Source organism: Balaenoptera acutorostrata, chromosome 20, assembly GCF_949987535.1.
Source record: "Balaenoptera acutorostrata chromosome 20, mBalAcu1.1, whole genome shotgun sequence".
In the NCBI taxonomy this organism is placed as follows: Eukaryota; Metazoa; Chordata; class Mammalia; order Artiodactyla; family Balaenopteridae; genus Balaenoptera; species Balaenoptera acutorostrata.
In genome coordinates, this window is record NC_080083.1 from 49,713,259 (window position 1) to 49,732,299 (window position 19,041).

At 38.8% G+C, this 19,041-nt stretch overlaps 1 protein-coding gene across 3 annotated transcripts in view; it reads left to right on the plus strand.

Moving 5' to 3' along the window:
- CEP95 (centrosomal protein 95) overlaps positions 1-19,041 on the plus strand; it is a 66,897-nt gene that overhangs the window by 24,296 nt on the left and 23,560 nt on the right. For all 3 annotated transcript variants that reach the window (XM_057535544.1, XM_057535542.1, XM_057535543.1), the window contains 3 exons: positions 1,003-1,115; positions 1,308-1,437; positions 2,468-2,621. In XM_057535544.1, the coding sequence (XP_057391527.1) occupies positions 1,003-1,115; positions 1,308-1,437; positions 2,468-2,621 (397 nt within the window). The remainder of the gene's footprint in view (positions 1-1,002; positions 1,116-1,307; positions 1,438-2,467; positions 2,622-19,041) is intronic.

A 19,041-nucleotide genomic window follows, 5' to 3' on the forward strand; every position in this document is an offset into this window, starting at 1 on the left:
TGGGAATATTCTTTTTCAAATAATTCTTGAGCAGGACACTAACTTCAGTTTTAAATGTTTTTTAAAAATGTGGTTATATTATAGTTGTTATTTACTAAAAAGTATTACATTTAATTTTACTTTAATAGAAGAAGAAAAAGATACTGAAGTGAAATTAAAGAGTTGTTAAACATCAAATGTTTCTTTACCACAAGAAATATTTTCCATAAGATTCCCTCCAAAGTTAAGAAATAAATTCTTTAAAATGTTGAGTTTATATTCATATTTTGGAGGTTTTGTCTTTTGTTTCAGTTTTGGACAGTTTCTATTGACTTCTTGATATGAAAGATAATGACTTTAATACTTTCCACTTGTGGTTTGATCATTTTTTCATTGTCCACATGTAGCCATAATCCCTAAATTTTTATATTTGAGAACACCTCCCTTGCATTTATATTTGTTTTTGTTTTTTTGGTTTTCTTTTTATTTAATTAATTAATTTATTTTTGGCTGTGTTGGGTCTTCGTTTCTGTGCGAGGGCTTTCTCTAGTTGCGGCAAGCAGGGGCCACTCTTCATCGCAGTGCGCAGGCCTCTCACTGTCGTGGCCTTTCTTGTTGCGGAGCACAGGCTCCAGAAGCGCAGGCTCAGTAGTTGTGGCTCATGGGCCTAGTTGCTCCACAGCATGTGGGATCTTCCCAGACCAGGGCTCGAACCTGTGTCCCCTGCATTAGCAGGTGGATTCTCAACCGCTGCGCCACCAGGGAAGCCCTGCATTTATATTTGAATGCAATCCTGAGCCATACTTTTTCTTTGAGTACAAGTTTATAGACATTGCTCCATCCTTTGGCATTGGGGATCAATAGAGTGTTTTGACAAACGTGTTTTTAAAAAAAGCAAAACATGGAGAATGAAGGGACCTAGCTTTGTGTCACAGGTCCTCCCTTCCCATCACACCCAAAATGTTCTTCTTTTTGTTTCTTCCTTATATCTCTTTCAAATCAACTCTCCTCTGTTTTTAATAGGAACCCGATAATAGAGTTTTCTTAACTTCCAAGTTGTCTAAAGATGGCAAACAGGAAATGTATCCAGTTCAGGTCCAAGGCCCTAGGACAAGGAAGCTTCGCAAAGGAAAAAGGTAACATTACTGTAGGCTTCAATGTTTACAGTCTGTCTGCAAAGGGATTTGAAGAGTTAAGGGTATACTCTCCAAATTTTGCTGTGAAGACCAGTATGAAATATTTGGTAAAACGTATTGCAGTAGTTTTGAACTAAGTAATGTACATACCCTTGTCTACTTAAATGTGTCACAAGGTCACTTTTATTACAGATATGAAAACAGAGCTGCAGTCTCATCCTGGGATTCACCTTTCTCCCAGAGGGCAGGAAAGAGGTTAACAGAACAAGAATTACATGCAGTATCAGAGAAACTATCTCAGCGCCTCTCTGAACTAGATTGGGCAAGTCTTGTTTTTTAATCTGTATTGAGATTGCCATAGTTGGTGAGCATTTAAGTGATTTTCCAATTGAAGGTGAGAGCTAAGCTAAGGTACTAGGAAGTAAGTTGTGTCTTACTTACTGTGAAAATCTTCCATAAGTCAAGCAGGTAGGACATAGGATGAGAAATTATATCCTAGCCTTTTATTATATAACCAAATTTGGTATAGATTTATCCAAATTTTTATCGAATTCTATCCATCTATTTATTTATTTGGCTGCGTCAGGTCTTAGTTGCAGCATGCGGGATCTTTTATTGAGGTGCACGGGCTCTTCATTGCGGCGCGCAGTCTTCTCTAGTTGTGGTGTGTGGGCTCAGTAGTCGCAGCCTGTGGGCTCTCTAGTTGTGGCGTGCAGGCTCCAAAGTGCACAGGCCTCAGTAGTTGCGGCGCGTGGGCTGCAGAGCGCACAGGCTCAGTATTTGTGGTACGCAGGCTCTAGAGTGCGCGGGCTCAGTAGTTGCTGTGTGCAGGCTTAGTTGTCCTGTGGCATGTGGGATCTTAGTTCCCCAACCAGGGATTGAACCCACGTCCCCTGTATTGGAAGGCGGATTCTTAACCACTGGACCACCAGGGAAGTCCCAGATTTTTATTGAATTCTGATGAAAACTAAATAATTTAATGTAAATGGTTATATTAAGCCGTATATCTTTAGATACATCTGTATTGTTTCCCTTTGTCACTAAAGACACATTTGGTATAAAATTAGATGGATCTCTGATTTTCACAAAATAAAATACTGTAGTTTGGGGGTATCATTGAATAAATATATTAAATCCGTATGTGACTTACTCTTAAGTTTATTGAAACTGAATAGTCCATGGCATTGATATATATATATCCTTTAGAAACTGTGCATAAGCATCTGAAAATTTGTATCTAAACTTGGGCTTAATTATCTGAGAAAACTTTTAAAAGGTTATTTCTGTCTAATCCTTCCAACTTGCATTCTGCTGAAGTCAATGAAAGATGTTAAAAAGAATTTTCTTGATAGATGTTAAAAAGTGCCCTGGGTGATCGAATTAAAGAAAAGACCGGCTTTGAAGAGGAGGATATTGGAAATGAAGAGGTGGAAAGTGGAAATGATGAGACACTGTCTCAGCATAGTGACAGCATCGTGGAGTATGGGCCGAAGAAGCAAAGGCCAGGTACCTATCTTAGGCCAGGTTAAGGACGTCCCCAGAAACCACTTAGCCACTCTGATCTAATGACTGGCTTTCTTTTTTAAATATTTCAGAAATATGTGAAAGCGTCAAAAATAATATCAAATACCTGTATCTCCATCTAGAAGTAGCAGATACTAAGTTATATTTGCTTTACACCTTTTGTGTTTAAGAAATAAAGAGTTAAAATCTCTTCTCTCCTCCCCACATTCTTTTTCTTTCCCTCAAAGGAATTACTCTCTCAAAGTTGGTATCTTTTCTTCATATCTGTTTTTATTCATTTTTAATTTTTATTTTTTCCAGTTTTATTGAGATATAATTAACATACAAAATTGTATCATTTAAGGTGTACAACATAATGATTTGATATATGTGTATATTGCAGAATGATTACCACAGTAAGTTTAGTTAACATCTATTCACATACTTTCAGTTTTTTTATGTGATGATAACTTTTAAGATCTAATCTCTGAGCAACTTTCAAATACACAATACAGTATTAATTGTAGTCACCATACTGTACATTATATTCTGAGAACTTATAACTGTAAGTTCTACCTTTTGAACAACTTCACACATTTCACCCATCCTTCATACCCCCTACCTCTGGCAACCACCAGTCTGTTCTTCTGTGTATTTTATGCATTTGATTTTTTTAAATTCCACATATAAGTAATATCATAGAGTATTTGTCTTTGTCTGACTCATTTCACTTAGCATAATGCCCTCAAGGACCATTCATGTTGTGCAAATGGCAGAAATTCCTTCTTTTTTATGGCAGAATAATATTCCATTGTGTACATATCGCATTTTCTTTATCCATTGACTGAACACTTCGTTGTTCACATGTCTTTGCTGTTGTAAATAATGGTTCAGTGAACATGGAGATGCAGCTATCTTTTTGAGGTAGTGATTTCATTTCTTTTCTGGATATATACCCAGAAGTGGAATTGCTGGATCATATGGTAGTTTTATTTTTAATTCTTTCAGGAACCTCCATATTGTTTTCCATAATGGCTGCACCATTTACATTCCCACCAAGGATTTGCAAGGGTTACCTTTTCTCTACATCCTTTCCAACACTTGTTACTTCTTGCTTTTTTTGAGGATAGCCATTCCCATAGGTATGAGTTGATATCTAATTGTGGTTTTGATTTGCATTTCCCTAATCATTAGTGATGTTGAGCACCTTTTCACGTACCTGTTGGCCTTTGTATGTCATCTTTGGAAAAATGTCTGTTCAGTTCCTCTGCCTATTTTTTTTAGAAATTCACGTTCTTTTATTTATTTATTTATTTATTTATTTATTTATGACTGTGTTGAGTCTTCGTTTCTGTGTGAGGGCTTTCTCTAGTTGCAGCAAGTGGGGACCACTCTTCATCGCGGTGCGCGGGCCTCTCACCATCGCGGCCTCTCTTGTTGCGGAGCACAGGCTCCAGACGCGCAGGCTCAGTAATTGTGGCTCACGAGCCCAGTTGCTCCATGGCATGTGGGATCTTCCCAGACCAGGGCTCGAACCCGTGTCCCCTGCATTGGCAGGCAGATTCTCAACCACTGCACCACCAGGGAAGCCCCCTCTGCCTATTATTTAATTGGATTTTTTTTTTTCTTTTTGCTGTTGAGTTAATACTTTGAATATTAACCCCTTATCAGATACCTGATTTGCAACTATATTCTCCTATTTGGTAGATTGCCTTTTCATTTTGTTGGTGGTTTTCTTTGCTTTGCGGAAGTTTATTAGTTTTAATAGCCCCACCTCTTTATTTTTGCTTTTGTTGCCTTTACTTTTGGTGTCAAATGCAAAAAATCATTGCCAAGGCCAATGTCAACCAGATTAGTGCCTTTTTACTTTTATTTCTTCTAGGAGTTTATGGCTTCAGGTCTTATGCTCAAGTCTCTTAATTCATTTTGAGTTGATCTTTGTGTTTGGTGTAAGATAGGAGTCCAGTTTCATTATTTTGCATGTGGCTGTCCAGTTTTCCCAACACCATTTATTAAAGAGGCTATCCTTTCCCCACTGTATATTCTTGGCTCCTTTATCATAAATTAATTGACCATATATTCATGGGTTTGTTTTTAGGCTCTCTGTTATGTTCCATTAAGCTTTATGTCTGTTTTTTGCCAGTATATTGTTTTGATTACTGTAGCTTTGTAATATAGTTTGAAATCAGGAAGTGTCATGGCCTCCAGCTTTGTTCTTTTTTCTCAGGATTGTTTTGGCTATTTGGGGTGTTTTGTGGTTCCAAACAAATTATATGATTGTTTGTTCTATTTCTGTGAAAAATACCATTGGAATTTTCATAGAGTTTGCATGGAGTTTGTAGATCTCATTGAGGAGTATGCACATTTTAACAGTTTTAATTCCAATCCGTGAACACAGATCATCTTTCCATTTATTTGTGTCTTCTTTAATTTCTTTCATCAGCGTCTTATAGTTTTCGGTGTACAGGTCTTTCACCTCCTTGGTTAAATTTATTCCTAGGTATATTATTCTCTTTGAAGCAATTGTAAATGGGAGTTTTCCTTAATTTCTCTCTTTTTATTTTTTTAAAGAGGAGAAAACAAAAGTTTAGTAACACATATATATAGGAGAGACCTAGGAAAACTGAGTAACTCCAATTTCTCTGATAGTTTGTTATTAATGTATAGAATTACAACTATTTTTGTACAGTTGACCCTTGAACAATGTGGATTTGAACTGTGCAGGTCCACTTATACATAGATTTTTTTCAATAAATACGTACTATACTACTACATCATCAGTGCCGGTTGAATCCATGGATGCAGAACTGTGGATATGGAGCACTATCTGTAAAGTTATACTCGGATTTTTGGCTGCATGGAGTCAGTGCCATAAGGAACAACTGTATATTGATTTTGTAACCTGCAGTTTTACTAAATTCGTTTATTAGTTCTAACAGTTTTGGTGGCTTCTTTAGGGTTTTTCATATATAATATGATGTCATCTGTAAAGAGTTGTATTTCTTCATTTCTGATCTGGATGTCTTTTATTTCTTTTTCTTGCCTAATTGCTCTGTCTAGGACTTGTAGTACTATGTTGAATAAAAGCAGGCATCCTTGTCTTGTTCCTGATCTTAGAGGAACTACTTTCAGCTTTTCACTGTTGAATATGTTAGCTATGGACTTGTCATATATGGCGTTTATTATGTTGAAGTACACTCCCTCTATACCCAGTTTGTTGAAAGTTTTTAAAATGGATGTTGAATTTTGTTAAATGCTTTTTATTTATTGAGATGATAATATGATTTTTATCTTTTGTTAATGTGGTGTACACAGTGACGGATTTGTGAATGCTGAACCATCCTTGCATTTCTGGAATAAATCCCACTTGATCATGGTGCATGATACTTGTAGTGTACTGTTGAATTCATTTGCTAATATTTTGTTGAGGATTTTTGCATCTATGTTCATCAGGAACATTGGTCTGTAATTTTTTGTGGCGTCTTGTCTGGTTTTGGTTTTAGGGTAATGTTGGCCTTGTAAAATGAGTTTGGAAGTGTTCCTTCTTCTGTGTTTTGGAAAGGTTTGAGAAGGATTGGTATTAATTCTTTAAATATTTGGTAGAATTCACCAGTGAAGCCATCTGGTCCTTGACTTTTTTAAATTATTTTTATTTAATGTTGGAGTATAGTTGATTAACAATGTTGCATTAGTTTCAGGTGTACAGCAAAGTGATTCAGTTATACGTATATCCATTCTTTTTCAGATTCTTTTCCCATATAGGTTATTATAGAATATTGAGTAGAGTTCCCTGTGCTATACAGTAGGTCCCTGTTGGTTATGTATTTTAAATAAAGCAGTGTGTACATGTCAATCCCAAACTCCCAATCTATCCCTCCCCTCAACCCTTCCCCCTGGTAACCATAAATTTGTTCTCTGAGTCTGTGACTCTGTTTCTGTTTTGTAAATAAGTTCATTTGTATCTTTTTTTTTTTTTTTAAATTTCACATATAAGCGACATCATATGCTATTTGTCTTTCTCTGTCTGACTGACTTCACTTAGCATGATAATCTCCAGGTCCGTCCATGTTGCTGCAAATGGCATTATTTCATTCTTTCTAATGGCTGAGTAATATTCCATTGTATATATGTACCACATCTTTATCCATTCATCTGTTGATGGACATTTAGGTTGCTTCCATGTCTTGACTATTGTAAATAGCACTGCAGTGAACATTGCAGTGCATATATCTTTTCAAACCCTTGTTTTTCTCCAGATATATTCCCAGGAGTGGGATTGCTGGATCATATGGTTTTTAGTTTCTTAAGGAACCTCCATACTGTTCTCCATAGTGTTTGTACCAATTTACTTCCCCACCAACAGTGTAGGAGAGTTCCCTTTTCTCCACACCCTCTCCAGCATTTATTGTTTGTAGACTTTGATGATGACCTGGTGTGCGGTGATATTTCATTGTAGTTTTGATTTGCGTTTCTCTAATAATTAGCGATGTTGAGCATCTTTTCATGTGTCTCTTGGCCATCTGTATGTCTTCTTTGGAGAAATGTCTGTTTAGGTCTTTTGCCCATTTTTTGATTGGGTTGTTCTGTTTTTGTTTTTGTTTTTTTGATACTGAGCCGCATGAGCTGCTTGTGAATTTTGGAGATTAATCCCTTGTCGGTCACATTGTTTGCAAATATTTTCTTGCATTCTGTGGGTTGTGCTTTCGTTTTGTGTATGGTTTCCTTTGCTGTGCAAAGCTTTTGAGTTTAATTAGGTCCCATTCATTTATATTTTTTATTTCCATTACTCTAGGAGATGGATTGAAAAAGATATTGCCGTGATTTATGTCAGAGTGTTCTGCCTATGTTTTCTTATAAGAGTTCTATATCTGGCCCATCTGGTTAATCTATTTTGAGTTTATTTTTGTGTATGGTGTTAGAGAATGTTCTAATTTCATTTTTTTATCTTTTTTTTTTTTTTTAAAGGACCAGGTTTGGGTTTTTTTAATTAATTAATTAATTTATTTATTTATTTATTTATGGCTGTGTTGGGTCTTCGTTTCTGTGCGAGGGCTTTCTCTAGTTGCGGCAAGTGGAGGCCACTCTTCATCGCGGTGCGCGGGCCTCTCACTATCACGGCCTCTCTTGTTGCGGAGCACAGGCTCCAGACGCGCAGGCTCATTAGTTGTGGCTCATGGGCTTAGTTGCTCCACGGCATGTGGGATCTTCCCAGACCAGGGCTCAAACCTGTGTACCCTGCATTAGCAGGCAGATTCTCAACCACTGCGCCACCAGGGAAGCCCCTAATTTCATTTTTTTTTACATGTAGCTGTCCAGTTTTCCCAGCACCATTTATTAAAGAGACTGTCTTTCCTCCATTGTATAGTATTGCCTCCTTTGTTGTAGATTAATTAACCATAGGTGCATGGGTTTATTTCTGGGCTTTCTATCGTGTTCCATTGAGCTATATGTCTGTTTTTGTGCCAGTACCATACTGTTGTGATGACTGTAGCTTTGTATCAGTAGTATAGTCTGAAGTCAGGGAGCCTGATTCCTCCAGCTCCATTGTTCTTTCTCAAGATTGCTTTGGCTATCCAGGGTCTTTTGTGTCTCCATACAGATTTTAAGATTTTTTTTGTTCTAGTTCTGTGAAAAATGCCATTGTCAATTTGGTAGGGATTGCATTGAATCTAGATTGCCTTGGCTAGTACAGTCATTTTGACAATATTGGTTCTTCCAATCCAAGAACATGGTATATCTTTCCATCTGTTTGTATCATCTTTGGTTTCCTTCATCAGCATCTTATGGTTTTCCGAGTTACAGGTCTTTTGCCTCCTTAGGTAGATTTATTCCTAGGTATTTTATTCTTTTTGATGCAATGGTAAATGGAGATTGTTTCCTTAATTTCTCTTTCTGATCTTGTTAGTGTACAGAAATACAACAGATTTCTGTGTATTAATTTTGTATCCTGCAACTTTACCGAATTCATTTATGAGCTCTAGTAGTTTTCTGTTAACACCGTTAGGATTTCTATGTACAGTATCATGTCATCTGCAAACAGTGACAGTTTTACTTCTTCTTTTCCAATTTGGATTCCTTTTATTTCTTCTCTGATTGCTGTGGCTAGGACTTCCAAAACTATGTTGAGTAAAAGTGGCGAGAGTGGACATCCTTTTCTTGTTCCTGATCTTAGAGGAAATGCTTTCAGCTTTTCATTGTTGAGTATGATGTTAGCTGTAGATTTCTCATATATGGCCTTTATTATGTTGAGGTATGTTCCCTCTCTGCCCACTTTCTGGAGAGTTTTTTTATCATAAATAGCTGTTGAATTTTGTCAGAAGCTTTTTCTGCAGCTATTGAGATGATCATAGGATTTTTATTTTTCAATTTGTTGATGTGGTGTATCACACTGACTGATTTGCAGTTATTGAAGAATCCTTGCATTCCTGAGATAAAATTCCACTTGATCATGGTGTATGATCCTTTTAATGTATTGTTGGATTCAGTTTGCTAGTATTTTGTTGAGGAGTTTTGCATCTGTGTTCATTGGTGATATTGGCCTGTAATTTTCTTTTTTTTGTGGTATCCTTGTCTGGTTTTGGTATCAGGGTGATCATGGCCTCATAGAATGAGTTTGGGAGTGTTCTTTCCTCTGCAATTTTTTTGGAATAGTTTCAGAAGGATAGGTGTTAACTCTTCTCTAAATGTTTGATAGAATTCACCTGTGAAGCCATCTGGTCCTCGACTTTTGTTTGTTGGGAGTTTTTAAATCACAGTTTCAATTTCAGTACTTGTGATTGGTCTGTTCATATTTTCTATTTCTTCCTGGTTCAGTCTTGGGAGATTTTACCTTTCTAAGAATTTGTCCATTTCTTCCAGGTTGTCCATTTTATTGGCATCTAGTTTGTAGCAGTCTCTTATAAGATCCGTTGTATTTCTGTGGTGTCTGTTGTAAGTTCTCCTTTTTCATTTCTAATTTTACTTATTTGAGCCCCCTTCCTGTTTTTCTTGATGAGTCTGGCTAAAGGTTTTTATCATTTTTGTTTATCTTTTCAAAGAACCAGATTTTAGTTTCATTGATCTTCTCTATTGTTTTCTTTGTTTCTATTTCATTTATTTCTTCTCTGATCTTTATGATTTCTTTCCTTCTACTGAATTTCGGTTTTGTTTGTTCTTCTTTCTCTAGTTGCTTTAGGTGTAAGGTTAGGTGTTTATTTCTGATTTTTCTTGTTTCCTAAGGTAAGATTGTATCACTATAAACTTTCCTCTTAGAACTGTTTTGCTGCATCCCATAGATTTTGGATCATCATGCTTTCATTTTCATTTGTCTCTAGGTATTTTTTGAGTTCCTCTTTGCTTTCTTCAGTGATCCATTGGTTGTTTAGTAGCATATTGTTTAGCCTCCACATGTTTGTGTTTTTTACAGTTTTTTTCTTGTAGTTGATTTCTAATCTCAGCATTGTGGTTGGAAAAGATGCTTGATATGGTTTCAGTTTTCTTAAACTTACCAAGGTTTGCATTGTGATCCAGCATGCGATCAATCCTGGAGAATGTTCTATGTGCACTTGAGAAGAATGTATATTCTGTTGATTTTGAATGGAATGCTCTATAAGTATCAAGTCTGTTTGGTTTAATGTGTCCTTTAAGGCCTGTGTTTCCTTATTTATTTTCTATCTGGATAATCCATCCATTGATGAAAGTGGGGTGTTAAAGTCCCCTACTATTATCGTGTTACTGTTGATTTCTCTTTTTTTTTTTTTTTAGTTAATTTATTTTTGGCTGTGTTGGGTCTTCGTTTCTGTGCAAGGGCTTTCTCTAGTTGCGGCAAGCGGGGGCCACTCTTCATCGCGGTGCGCGGGCCTCTCACTATCGCGGCCTCTCCTGTCGTGGAGCACAGGCTCCAGATGCGCAGGCTCAGTAGTTGTGGCTCACGGGCCCAGCTGCTCTGCGGCATGTGGGATCTTCCCAGACGAGGGCTCGAACCCGTGTCCCCTGCATTGGCAGGCGGATTCTCAACCACTGCGCCACCAGGGAAGCCCCTGATTTCTCTTTTTATGGCTCTATTTATTTACCTTATATGTTAAGGTGCTGCTATGTTGGGTGCATATATACAGTTGTTATATCTTTTTCTTGGATTGATCCCTTGACCATTATGTAGTGTCCTTCTTTGTCTCTTACAGCAGTCTTTATTAAAGTCTATTTTGTCTGATATGGGTATTGCTACTCCAGCTTTCTTTTGATTTCCATTTGCATGGAAAACCTTTTTCCATCCACTCACTTTCATTCAGTATGTGTCAGTAGATCTGAAGTGGGTCTCTTGTAGACAGCATATATATGGGTCTTGTTTTTGTATCCATTCAGCCAGTCTGTGTCTTTTGGTTGGAGCACTTAATCCATTTATGTTTAAGGTAATTATTGATACGTATGTTCCTATTGCCCTTTTGTTAATTATTTTGGATTTCCTTTTGTAGGTCTGTTTTCTTCCCTTCCTCTTTTGTTCTCTTCTTTTGTGATTTGATGCCTAACTTTAGCGTTGTCTTTGGATTCCTTTTTCTTTTTTGTGTGTGTATTTTTGTAGATTTTCAGTTTGTGGTTAACTGTGAGGTTTTGATATAGCAGTCTATATATAAACAAGATTGTTTAAAGTTGCTGGTTTTTTAATTTCAAATGCAATTCCAATATCCTGCATTTTTGCTCTCCTCTTCTCACAATTGCTGGTTTTGATATGATATTTGCATGCAGATGATTTCCTACCTTTACTGTATGTTTGCCTAATGGTGAGCTTTTCCATTTGTATTCTTCTTGTTTCTAGTTGTGGCCTTTTCTTTTCTGCCTGGAGAAGTTCTTTAGCATTTGTTGCAAAGCTGGTCTGGTGGTCCTGAATTTTCTTACCTTTTGCATGTCTGTAAAGCTTTGATTTCTCCATTGAATCTGAATGAGAGCCTTACTGGATAAAGTATTCTTGGTTGTAGGTTCTTCCCTTTGATCACTTTATTAATTAATTTATTTTAATACATCTTTATTGGAGTATAATCGCTTTACAATACCATGTTAGTTTCTGTTGCACAACAAAGCGAATCAGCCATATGCATACACGTGTCCCCATATCCCCTCCCTCTTGAGCCTCCCCTCCCATCCTCCCTATGCCACCCCTCTAGGTCATTGCAAAGCACTGAGCCGATCTCCCTGTGCTTTGCTGCTGCTTCCCACCAGCCAACTATTTTACATTCGGTAGTGTATATACGTCGATGCTACTATCACTTCTCCCCAGCTTCACCCTCCCACCCCATGTCATCAGGTCCATTCTCTGTCTACCTCTTTATTCCTGCCCTGCAACTAGGTTCATCAGTACCTTTTTTTAAGATTCCATATATATGCGTTAGCATACGGTATTTGTTTTTCTCTTTCCGACTTACTTCACTCTGTATGACACCTCACTACAAATAACTCAATTTTGTTTCTTTTTATGGCTGAGTAATATTCCATTGTATATATGTGCCACATCTTCTTTCTCCATTCATCTGTTGATGGACATTTAGGTTGGTTCCGTGCTCTGGCTATTGTAAATAGTGCTGCAGTGAACATTGTGGTGCATGTCTCTTTGAATTATGGTTTTCTCAGGGTATATGCCCAGTAGTGGGATTGCTGCATCATATGGTAGTTCTGTTTTTAGTTTTTTAAGGAACCTCCATACTGTTTTCCATAGTGGTTGTATCAATTTACATTCCCACCAACAGTGTAGGAGGGTTCCCTTTTCACCACACCCTTTCCAGCATTTGTTGTTTCTAGCTTTTTTGATAATGGCCATTCTGACCAGCATGAGGTGATATCTCATTGTAGTTTTGATTTGCATTTCTCTAATAGTAATGTTGAGCATCTTTTCATGTGCTTCTTGGCCATCTGTATGTTTTCCTTGGTGAAATGTCTATTTAGGTCTAATGCCCATTTTTTAACTCGATTGTTTGTGTTTTTGATATTGAGTTCCATGAGCTGTTTATATATTTTGGAGATTAATCCTTTGTCTGTTGTTTCATTTGCAAATATTTTCTCCCATTCTGAGGGTTGTCTTTTTGTCTTGTTTATGGTTTCCTTGATGTTAAAAAGCTTTTAAGTTTAATTAAGTCCCATTTTTTATGTTTTTTTTAATTTCCATTATTCTAGGAGGTGGGTCAAAAAAGATTTTGCTGTGGTTTATGTCAAAGCATGTTTTTCCTGTGTTTTCCTCTAAAAGTTTTATAGTGTCTGGTCTTACATTTAAGTCCTTAATCCATTTGGAGTTTTATTTTTGTGTATGGTGTTAGGTAGTTTTCAAATCCATTCTTTTACATGTAGCTGTCCAGTTTTCCCAGCACCACTTATTGAAGAGGCTGTCTTTTCTCCATTGTCCGTTCTTGCCTCCTTTGTCGTAATTCAGGTGCCCATATGTGTGTGAGTTTATCTCTGGGCATTCTGTCCTGTACCATTGATCTGTATTTCTGTTTTTGTGCATTACCATACTGTCTTGATTACTGTAGCTTTGTGGTATAGTTTGAAGTCGGGGAGCCTAATTCCTCCGTCTCCGTTTTTCTTTCTCAAGATTGCTTGGTCTTTTGTGTTTCCATATGAATTGTAAGATTTTTTTGTTCTAATTCTGTGAAGAATGTCATTGATAGTTTAATAGGGATTGCATTGAATCTGTAGATTGCTTTGGGCAGTATAGTCGTTTTCACAGTATTGATTCTTCCAATCCAAGAACATGATATATTTCTCCATCTATTTATGTCATCTTTGGTTTGTTTCATCAGTGTTTTATAGTTTTCTGAGTACAAGTCTTTCACGTCCTTAGGCAGGTTTATTCTTGGGTATTTTATTCTTTTTGTTGCAATGGTGAATGGGATTGTTTCCTTAATTTCTCTTTCTGGCTTTTCACTGTTGGTGTATAGGAATGCCAGAGATTTCTGCGCATTAATTTTGTATCCTGCAACCTTACCAAATTCATTGATTAGTTCTAGTAGTTTTCTGGTGGCATCTTTAGGATTTTCTATGTATAGTATTATGTCATCTGCAAAGAGTGACAGTTTTACTTCTTCTTTTCCAATTTGTATTCCTTTTATTTCTTTTTCTTCTCTTATTGCTGTGGCTAGGACTTCCAAAACTATGTTGAATAAGAGTTGCAAGAGTGGACATCCTTGTCTTGTTCCTGATCCTAGTGGAAATGCTTTCAGTTTTTCACCATTGAGTATGATGCTTGCTGTGGGTTTGTCATATATGGCTTTTATTATGTAGGTTCCCTCTATGCCCATTTTCTGGAGAGTTTTTATCGTAAATCGGTGTTGAATTTTGTCAAAAGCTTTTTCTGCATCTACTGAGATGATCATATGGTTTTTTTTTGGTTTTTTTTTTAAATTTATTTATTTATTTATGGCTGTGTTGGGTCTTCACCTCTGTGCGAGGGCTTTCTCCAGTTGCAGCGAGCGGGGGCCACTCTTCATCGCGGTGCGCGGGCCTCTCACTATCGCGGCCTCTCTTGTTGTGGAGCACAGGCTCCAGACGCGCAGGCCCAGTAGTTGTGGCTCACGGGCCCAGTTGCTCCGCGGCATGTGGGATCTTCCCAGACCAGGGCTCGAACCCGTGTCCCCTGCATTGGCAGGCAGATTCTCAACCACTGCGCCACCAGGGAAGCCCCGATCATATGGTTTTTATTCATTAATTTGTTAATGTGATGTATCACATTGATTGATTTGCATATATTGAAGAATCCTTGCATCCCTGGGATAAATCCCACTTAATCATGTTGTATGATCCTTTTAATGTGCTGTTGGATTCTGTTTGCTAGTATTTTGTTCAGGATTTTTGTGCCTATGTTCATCAGTGATATTGGTCTGTAATTTTCTTTTTTTTGTGGTATCTTTTTCTGGTTTTGGTATCACGGTGATGGAGACTTTGTAGAATGAACTTGGGAGTGTTCCTCCCTCTGCAATTTTTGGGAAGAGTTTGAGAAGGATTGGTATAGGCTCTTTTCTAAATGTTTGATAGAATTCGCCTGTGAAGCCATCTGGTCCTGGACTTCTGTTTGTTGGAAGATTTTTAATTAAGGTTTCAATTTCATTACTTGTGATAGGTCTGTTTATATTTTCTAATTCTTCCTGGTTCAGTCCTGAAAAATTGTACCTTTCCAAGAATTTGTCCATTTTTTCATGGTTGTCCATTTTATTGGCATATAGTTGTTTGTAGTAGTCTCTTACAATCTTTTGTATTTCTGCAGTGTCAGTTGTGATTTCTCCTTTTTCGTTTCTAATTTTATTGATTTGCATCCTCTCCCTTTTTTTCTTGATTAGTCTGGCTAAGGCTTTATCAATTTTGTTTATCTCCTCAAAGAACCAGCTTATAGTTTTATTGATCTTTGCTATTGTTTTCTTTGTTTCTATTTCATTTATTTCTGTTCTCATCTTTATGATTTCTTTCCTTCTACTGACTTTGGGTTTTCTTTGTTCTTCTTTCTCTAGTTGTTTTAAGTGTAGGGTTAGATTGTTTGAGATTTTTCTTGTTTCTTGAGGTGAGATTGAATTGCTATAAACTTCCCTCTTAGAACTGCTTTTGCTGCATCCCATAGGTTTTGGGTCATCGTGTTTTCGTTGTCATTTGTTTCTATGTATTTTTTTAATTTCTTCTTTGATTTCCTCAGTGATCTCTTGGTTATTTAGTAGTGCACTGTTTAGCCTCCATGTATTTGGGGTTTTTTACAATTTTTTTTCCTGTAATTGATTTCCAGTCTCATAGTGTTGTGGTCAGAAAAAATGCTTGATACAATTTCAATTTTCTTAAATTTTCCGAGGCTTGATTTGTGATCCAAGATGTGATATATCCTGGAGAATGTTCCATATGCACTTGAGAAGAAAGTATATTCTGCCACTTTTGGGTGGAATGTTCTATAAATATCAATTAGATCTGTCTGGTCTATTGTGTCATTTAAAGCTTGTGTTTACTTATTTTCTGTTTGGATGATCTGTCCATTGGTGTAAGTGGGGTGTGAAAGTCCCGTACTATTATTGTGTTACTGTCAATTTCTCTTTTCATGGTTGTTAGCCTTTGCCTTATGTATTGAGGTGCTCCTGTGTTGGGTGCCTAAACATTTATAATTGTTGTATCTTCTTGGATTGATCATTTGATCATTATGTAGTGTCCCTCCTTATCTCTTGTAAGAGTCTTTATTTTAAAGTCTATTTTATCTGATACAAGTATTGCTACTCCAGCTTTCTTTTGATTTCCATTTGCATGGAGTATCTTTTTCCATCCATTCACTTTCAGTCTGTATGTGTCCCTAGGTCTGAAGTGGCTCTCTTGTAGACAGCATATATATGGGTCATGTTTTTGTATCCATTTAGCCAGTCTATGTCTTTTGGTTGGGCATTTAATCCATTTACATTTAAGGTTATTATCAATATGTATATTCATATTACCATTTTCTTAATTGTTTTTGGTTTGTTTTTGTGGGTCTTCTTCTATTGTGTTTCCTGCTTTGAGAACTTTCTTTAGCATTTGTTCTAAAGCTGGTTTGGTGGTGCTGAATTCTCTTAGTTTTTGTTTGTCTGAAAAGCCTTTGACTTCTCCATCAAATCTGAATGAGATCCTTGCTGGGTAGAGTAATCTTGGTTGTAGACTTTTCTCTTTCATAACTTTAAATATATTCTGCCACTCCCTTTTGGCCTGCAGAGTTTCCACTGAAAGATCAGCTGATAACCTTATGGGGATTCCTTGTATGTTATTTTTGTTTTTCCCTTGCTGCTTTTAATATTTTTTCTTTGAATTTAATTTTTGTTAGTTTGATTAATATGTGTCGTGGTGTGTTTTTCCTAGGGTTTATCCTGTATGGGACTCTCTTTGCTCCCTGGACTTGGGTGACTATTTCCTTTCCCATGTTAGGGAAGTTTTCCACTATAATCTCTTCAGATATTTTCTAAGACCCTTTCTTTTTCTCTTCTTCTTCTGGGACCCCTATAATTCTAATGTTGGTGTATTTTATGTTGTCCCAGAGGTCTCTGAGATTGTCAGTTTTTTTCATTCTTTTTTTCTTTTTTTTTAAACATTTATTTATTTATTTACTTTTGGCCGTGTTGGGTCTTCGTTGCTGTGCGCAGGCTTTCTCTGGTTGCGGTGAGCGGGGGCTACTCTTCGTTGTGGTGCGAGGGCTTCTCATTGTCGTGGCTTCTCTTGTTGCGGAGCACAGGCTCTAGGCGCACAGGCTTCAGTAGTTGTGGCACGTGGGCTCAGTAGTTGTGGCTTGCGGGCTCTAGAGCTCAGGCTCAGTAGTTGTGGCACACAGGCTTAGTTGCTCCACAGCATGTGGGGTCTTCCCGGACCAGGGCTCGAACCCTTGTCCCTTGCATTGGCAGGCAGATTCTTAACCACTGTGCCACCAGGGAAGCCCTCATTCTTTTTTCTTTATTCTGCTCCTCGGCAGTTATTTCCACCATTTTGTCTTTCAGCTCACTTATTCATTCTTCTTCCTCCATTATTCTGTTATTGATTCCTTCTAGTGTATTTTTCATTTCAGTTATTGTATTGTTCACCTCTGTTTGTTCTTTAGTTCTTCTATATCTTTGTTAAACATTTCTTGTATTTTCTCAATCCGTGCTTGCATTTCTGTTTCTGAGATTCTGGATCATCTTCACTATCATTGCTCTGAATTCTTTTTCAGGTAGATTGCCTATTTCCTCTACATTTATTTGGTTTTGTAGGTTTTTACCTTGTTCCTTCATCTGTGACATATTTTTTTGCTGTTTCTTTTTTTGTTTTTTTAATGAGTGGGATTGTGTTCCTGTTTTACTGGTTGTTTGGCCTGAGGCTTCCAACATTGGAGTTTGTAGGCTATTGGGCAGAGCTGGGTCTTGGTGCTGAGATGAGGAACTCTGTGAGACCTCACTCCAGTAAATATTCCCTGAGGTCTGAGGTTCTCTGTTAGTCCAGTGGTTCGGTCTTGGAGCTCCGACTGCAGAGCTCATGAATCAAGATCCCGCAAGCCGCGTGGAGCAGCAAAAAATAAATAAAAAATAGAACAATAACAATGTAAAAAATAAAATTAGACTAGGAAACTAACAGGTACGTTAGAAAGAGTGTAAAAATAAAAATATAGATGAATCAACAACTGGAAGGTACATCAGTACCACAATCGTAAAAAAGAGGAGAAGGGAAAAGAAAAAAAAAGGGCGGGGTGGTGGAGCCCTTGGCTGTGGAGAGGGGGGCCTAAGCAAGGGTGAGATTTGTGCAGTGGGCGGGGCCAATGCTCAGGACCCACAGGGCTGGAAAAGGCCCTGGGGGCTGTGGGGGGTGGGGCTTAGGCTCAAGGAACAGAAGGGGCCCAGGCGTGCCTCCCACCCCTGGTCTCAGAGGGCAGGAGACCTCACCTGGGAGCCCAGCAGGCTTCCTGGGCTCAAGTGGGCAGGGCACACACCCTCCTCTCCTCTTCTGTTCCTGCGGTCTGGGGCCTGGGAGGGCCCCTCCCGCCTTCCTCTCCTGATCTCCTGGGCCTCCTTCTTATGCCCCCAGGACCAATGCGGCTGGGGGTGGGGTAAGGGGGGGCCTTGGAGGGCAGGGGACTGGCCTGGGAGTTCAATAGGCTCCCTCTGCCCTAGTGGGTGGGTCAGTTGCCCTCTGCTCCTCTCCTGCTCCTCCCAGAGGCCCCCTCCAACCTGCCTCTCCTGATCTCCCCGGCCTCCTTCCTATGCCCCCAAGGACCCACATGGCCTGGAGGAGGGAGGGGGCTTTGGATCGCAGGGGACCAGCCTGGGAGCTTAGCAGGCTCCCCGGGCCCCAGTTGGCAGGGCAATCGCCCTCCGCTCCTCTCCCACTCCTCCTGGATGGCCCCTTCCGCCTGCCACCCCTGATCTTCCCAGCCTCCCTCCTATGCCCCCAGGACCCAGGCAGCCTGGATGGGGCTTTGGAGCAGGGGGAACCAGCTTGGCAGCTCAGCAAGCTCCCCAGCCCGAGTGGGCCAGGCGATCACCCTCCGCTCCTCTCCCACTCTTCCCAGAGAGTCCCTCCCGCCTGCCTCTCCTGATCTCCCCGGCCTCGGGGCGCCAATCTTGGCCTCCAGTTCTCCTACCCCCCTCAGTTCCCCTACATCCTACTGGTTCACTCTGGGGTTCCTCCCATCTCCTTGGGGGTCAGAGTCTCTCACCAGCGGCCGGCAGGCGCCCTAGTTGTGGGGAGATGCTAATTCCACGTCTTCCCACACCACCATCTTGACTCCTTCCCCATCACTTTAAATATATCATGCCACTCCCTTGTGGCCTGCAGAGTTTCTGCTGAGAGATCAGCTGATAACCTTATGGGAGTTCCCTTGTATGTTATTTGTTGCTTTTAGTATTTTTTCTTTGTCTTTAATTTTTGTCAGTTTGATTACTGTGTGTCTCATCGTGTTCCTCCTTGGGTTTATCCTGCCTGGGACTCTGCACTTCCTGGACTT